This window comes from Polyergus mexicanus, unplaced genomic scaffold (genome assembly GCF_030449975.1).
Source record: "Polyergus mexicanus isolate NDT 795.1 unplaced genomic scaffold, iyPolMexi1.0 SCAF_1, whole genome shotgun sequence".
NCBI classification, from domain to species: Eukaryota; Metazoa; Arthropoda; class Insecta; order Hymenoptera; family Formicidae; genus Polyergus; species Polyergus mexicanus.
This window is the reverse complement of record NW_027223321.1, coordinates 11,201,370-11,207,369: the sequence shown is the minus strand read 5'-3', so window position 1 is coordinate 11,207,369 and position 6,000 is coordinate 11,201,370. Positions and strand designations below refer to the sequence as shown.

At 36.9% G+C, this 6,000-nt stretch overlaps 1 protein-coding gene across 7 annotated transcripts in view; it reads left to right on the top strand.

Annotated features, from left to right (window-relative positions):
• The window catches only part of LOC138934767 (syntaxin 1A), a 67,165-nt gene that overhangs the window by 45,547 nt on the left and 15,618 nt on the right, over positions 1-6,000 (top strand). For 5 of the 7 annotated variants that reach the window (XR_011447179.1, XR_011447178.1, XM_070298846.1 and 2 more), the window contains exons 4-8: positions 992-1,066; positions 1,181-1,363; positions 1,967-2,040; positions 2,170-2,307; positions 3,976-4,086. Coding sequence is in view for 3 of the 7 variants with exons in the window: in XM_070298846.1 (XP_070154947.1) it covers positions 992-1,066; positions 1,181-1,363; positions 1,967-2,040; positions 2,170-2,307; positions 3,976-4,086 (581 nt within the window). In the remaining 4 variants the exon portion in view is untranslated. Of the gene's footprint in view, positions 1-991; positions 1,067-1,180; positions 1,364-1,966; positions 2,041-2,169; positions 2,308-3,975; positions 4,087-5,057; positions 5,169-6,000 lie in introns of all 7 variants that reach the window. The other 2 variants (XR_011447180.1, XR_011447181.1) reach the window with 2 other exon arrangements.

Sequence of the window (6,000 nt, the reverse complement as noted above, 5' to 3'; positions counted from 1 at the left end):
AAGCAGTGGTATCAACGCAGAGTACTATCAATAACCATTTGTGGCATATTTAATGACTTTCCCCTCGTATAATAATGTACAAAAAGATATTAATTATCGTGTATAGCAGACGCATCAACTCATAACGGGGATAATCAAAAATTTTATGGCATTTATACGATCTGTTACAAATACTTTACGATTATAGCGACACTTTATCGTTTCCTTTACGCGAGTAAATCGCTGATCCCGAATGTGAAATACATATTGTATAAACACGCGTGAGATGAGTTGCAAATTATTGCAATGACACTTACTGGTCGAAATAACTAGAAGCGTAACTATTGATATTACAGCGAAAAAGCTACAAAGATAAGTAAGAATTGTATAGGCAAAAAGAAAAATTAGATGGTAAATTTATTGCGAAAAGCAGATAACGGCGACCAACACAAATTCGAAAGTTTGCTCGCGTAGTAGTGAGTAAGGAAGTTGTGCACGAACTATTCCGCGATCAATATAATGCTGCACAATGTGCTCGTACATCTTCGCGAATGTACGATCTTCTTGCTACAGAATTGAAGCATCGACTGGGGAACAATGTCGCGAGCGTGATTTCGCAAACTTATGAATTTTCTAGAGATAATGTAGCATGTTATTGATCGCATATATGAGAGATTTAGTTTCTAGTGATTAAGTAAATTTACATTTTTATTTATTTACTTTATCTCGAATTTATATATGTATATATATTTATAAAAGTTATATTTTTTACATTATCGGAGGAATCTATTGAGAATTATTTATTGAGTAAAAAAAAAGAAAGCCGCGCGCAACACGGTACATCATATCGATATTTATATATTTTTGAAATGTGACATTTGTGTATGATTTATGGTTCACGATATTCTAAATAAAACTTTTTTATCTTTTCTTGCACATGAAGAAATAACTGTGCCTCCGAACGCTGGAGATCCGGTGACACGTAAATAACTTTTCAATTTCTCGATTTCAGAGGTGAAACTGGAACTCGAAGACCTGATGTCCGACATCAAGAAAACTGCTAACAAAGTGAGGGCTAAATTAAAGGGTAAGTTGTCAGTATGGATATGTTTGCGCGTGATATGGTGATACTTTAAATTGATCGTGGATATCGAAAGTACGTTCCGCTCTGCGACAATCGAGCATTGTCTTCTGCGTTTAGTGATAGAGCAGAACATCGAGCAGGAGGAGCACACGAACAAATCGTCGGCGGATCTGAGGATACGCAAGACCCAGCACTCGACGTTGTCCAGGAAGTTCGTCGAAGTGATGACGGAGTACAATCGGACACAGACCGATTACAGGGAGCGGTGTAAGGGGAGAATACAACGACAGCTCGAGATCAGTGAGTATGTGTGTGTGTGTGTGTGTGTACGTGTGTGTATCGCGATTGGCCGCATTCACAATACTTGTTCGAGCAGAACAGCCCTTTCCAATCTATCGTCACGTCCGAGTCTGTCCCATCCTCTCGGAATGCATACTCATCAACCTAACGCCAGTATCCCTTTCTTTGAGAAGAATTGAGAGAAAGCTTTGAATTGTTGTTGCTCTTAAATGTAAATTTTAATAATCGTGACGATGAGATCAAGAAAGATCTCAAGAAAACATATCTCGATGATTAGAAAAGTTTAATATTATATTGCAAATAATGTAGGATTTTATTGGTTATTATATTTATAATTTCTTCTTTTTTTTTTTTAATGCATAATATGAGTACAATATAAGTGGTAAGATGTAATAAGCTTACAATGTAAATAATAATAATTGTGACAGTGAGATAAATCAACGTTTCTACAATAGTGTCGATATTTATGATCGGAGCAATCGTATTGTGCTCCGATAAATGAATGATAATATCGCGCGTGGCATGATAGAAAATTGATTGCATCTGCATTTGCAATCGATTGCGTCTGTTTTTGAAGAGACGAAGAAATCTTTCTATTTTCAGCGGGTAGAACGACCACCAACGAGGAGCTCGAGGAGATGCTGGAGCAAGGAAATCCAGCCGTCTTCACGCAAGGGGTACATTCTTAAAACGACCTTTCTTTTGCGTGTAATTCTCGTTGAAGAGTTTCAAGTAGCTTAATAATTGTTCGTCGCCTCCTTCCTGTCTACCTACTCGCTCGCGATTAATCTTATCGCTTGTCGCAGATCATCATGGAAACGCAACAAGCAAAACAGACCCTTGCGGACATCGAGGCGCGTCACGCTGACATCATTAAACTCGAAAACTCCATCAGGGAGTTACACGACATGTTCATGGACATGGCTATGTTGGTGGAGAGTCAGGTAAGGTCAAACAGCTTCATGAAAATTTGTCCCGGAAACCGCGTTTGCCCATTTAAATAAACAATAATTACATCAGCCTCCCTTTTTCGACGGATTACAAGCTTTCTCCCCTCGTGAAATTTAACGGAATTAATATTGTACGCGAAAGAGATTTTTTTTTAGTATATTTTTTATTATTATCTTGATATAAAATTTTGATATAACAATATTTCTTTCATTTATTTTCAATGTACTATGAAAAAAATTGTAACAAATTAAACGCGCTTTGTTGGTAGAATCGGATCAATTCGCATTAGAATACAATCGATTTAATAAATATGAACGTAATTTCCGGTAGTTCGTAAATGAATTGATAACTGTAACGTTTGTAGCTAATCGTAAGTACGCGCGAATTAATTAATATGTGTATTAGAGAAGGAAATTAATAATGAGAAATTTTTTAAATTTGATTTCCTGACATTTTTAAACAAATGGATTAGATCATTTTATTTTTATTTTTTATCACAATAAAATGCTCAAAATACTGCTTGTGTGTATGAAAATATAATTTTCAACGATATTACATTTTATAAGTATAATAAATAAATAATTTTATATTTATATTTTGATCTTTATCTCGAATTTAATTCTAAATCATACAAATAGAAAATATGTGAAAATTAATCCGATCGCCCTTTCAAATACACATTTTAATTTCAAGTTTCCATTTGATTAAGATGCTTTATTGCGAGGTGCTTGAGCGGCATCATTCCTCGCGATTGGCTGATGTAATCGGTCACATTGAAATCGTTCGCGTTGCTAATTTAATTGATATGATAACTCAGAGAGCACTTTCTTCTTTCTCGATTAAATTATTTTTCGTATCAATTATTCGCGTTTATTTTTATGCAACGATAATCGGTAAGCAATTAGGAGCGTAGCGCGACGCAGTGTAACAATTCCTCTTCTCTTCGGCATAATTTCTTGGCGAGCCGCATAATTCGGCGCGTTTTACTATCTGTTAATCAAAGGGAGATTTCTTCAGCGTACTAAAATCTCAAAAATTTACTTTTGAAAAATATAATTGTATCAATCTAATTATTACGGTACACATCAATGTGTACGTTTATTTAAAATTATTTCTTCACGAAAAATTTGAGATTTTGGTCCGTCGCTTTTTTTCCTTTTCACGATAGTAATAGTTATAATAATAATATTAACAATAATAATATTTTATTAATCTTACTACATTATAGTCTTGTTTATACGAGCTCAATGATCTTTTTTCATACAATGAGGCAAAGCAATTACCGTAATCTTTTAACTAATTTACAATTTACAATTTACAATTATTAGCTAAACTTGCTGTTTATCAATTAAAATTATCAAATTATAACTTTCGATTATCGCTTTACGAGATTTGTAATGATTACAGAGAGTGGTTTTTTTTTTTTTTTTTTTTTTCATCATGTTAATAGTTATGATTTCCGACGGTAATTGCTTCCCTCGTTTATCAATGCCGGTGTGAGAGCTGATGCATGACAATAAGAAAGATCAGCGAACAGTTTAATCACTGGCCTTGCCTTTTATTCCTGAAAACTAACATTTTCTCTCTCTCTCTCTCTCTCCCTCTTACGCTCTTTGTGTTACGCTGTATGGATTCGCGCTGCGCCTCCTATCTACAATTAGGGCGAGATGATAGATCGCATAGAGTACCACGTGGAACATGCGGTGGACTACGTGCAGACGGCCACGCAGGACACCAAAAAAGCACTCAAGTATCAAAGCAAAGCCCGACGGGTGAGTTGTCCCCAGATATCACGCCGCCGAAACCGTTGACATTTCATTCGCGTCTAATTGGTCACTCTTTTTTTTTTCTTCTCCCTTTTTTCTCGTACCCTCCTCGCTCGATCCATCGTCCCTTAAATCCTATTTTGATTTTCATCGTTCAATTCTCACCGTCACCCTTTCCTTATCCCGAATCCGCTCTATTTATTCGCTATATTTAATTAATTACGCTTCTGTTGACGTATCTTGCTACAATCTGATATTAATCGATGTACAATCCATTTTCCACAATTACATTTGCCCCTTTCCCTCCCCTTCTTTACGACGCGTATATTATTAATGACGATGCTTTGTGGGTTCTTTCTGTTTATTTGTATGTCACTTTTTGTGTCATTGGTATTCGTATTTCGCGGTCAATCAAAAACAACAACAATATATATATATATATATATTATATTATATACATACACTTTATATACTATACATATATACACTATTATATACTGTTTACCCTGTTTTTTATTACATACTGTTATACATATACTGTTATACACATATTGTTTATATGTGCGTTCTCTCTCTCTTTTTATACATATATCTATGTATCGCTCTCTGTTCTCTGCCGAAATATGGGTGTGCTAATTGTGTGCCTCTGTCCATCAACTGCTCTGTTTACTATTACTACTATTACTCATACTACTAACCTTGCGTACTAATCCCTATGCTGTCGATACTAATACGAATCGTATATGATTGTGTATCGATGTGAAAACACGACGCCGGGGATCTTGGTATTTTCTTGCCGCGCGAGGGACGCTGCTTCTATCTCTCTATTTGTCGATTATGTGTACATAAATATGTAATCCTGGGTGCATCCGTTTTCGAGATTGTTGTTTCCACCCCGATGATCTGGTCCCATCTCGAGATCCCTTCCGATCTCTACCCTGAATCCGTTTCCCGTTTCCCACGTGCCGGTACGGCAGGGCGAAATGGTGGACTGCATTGAGTACTGCGTGAATCAGACCGGCGACCACGTGGGCCAGGCTCGGGGCGAGCTGATCAAAGCCGAGGAGTATCAAAGCAAAGCTCGTAAGGTAAAGAACATCAGACACACCAGACACACGGGCGACTAAACTCGTGCCGAAACTCGAGATGAAAATCTGCTCCTCGCGATAGCGCTATAATCACTAAACGATCGCGAGGAACGAAAAGGCATGTAGAGAGAGCAGAGCGGATTTTCACGAATTTCGGATCGACTTGGTCGACATGAACGCTACTAACTTGCAATCGGGTTTAAAGAGAAATTTATTAACTTTTATCCGACTTAGAAGTGTATATAAAAATGTATATAATGAAATGTACGTAGAAGAGGATATATATTTTTTTCTATTTGCTGGCATCGCGAATTTTGCGTTGCATCGAACGAGACAATTTCTTTGGAATTCATTCTTCGGGAAGAATGTTCCTTCTTTCTGCGTTAGCTCGGAGAATTTTACCGCAAGTCTCGCGATAAGGAACCTGCTTCTCTGATGGCGGTGTTCATCAAAAAAACGACATCACCGAATAAATAAAACCAGGCAGGAGCAAAAAGGAATAAGTGCCTATTATACAACGGAGAGAGAGAGAGAGAGAGAGAGAGAGAGAAAGAGAAATTCATCTCAAGTTTTATCAAGCGCGACAGCAAACTTGAAAACTTTATCGCGGGGGTGATATTCTTCCTCTTGTATTGTTACTCGTTTTCTCCGTATTGCGCGGTCTTCTCTAGAGTTTTGATCTCTGCCTCTCTATCTCTCTCTCTCTCGCCTTTCTCGTGCCGAACGAACATTTTCACTTGGATACATTTCAATTGAAACTCGTTCACTTTTCTGCGAAGAATAGGTATTAAAAATAATAAAGCTCACCAGATTTCCAGGAACGTCCAAGTTC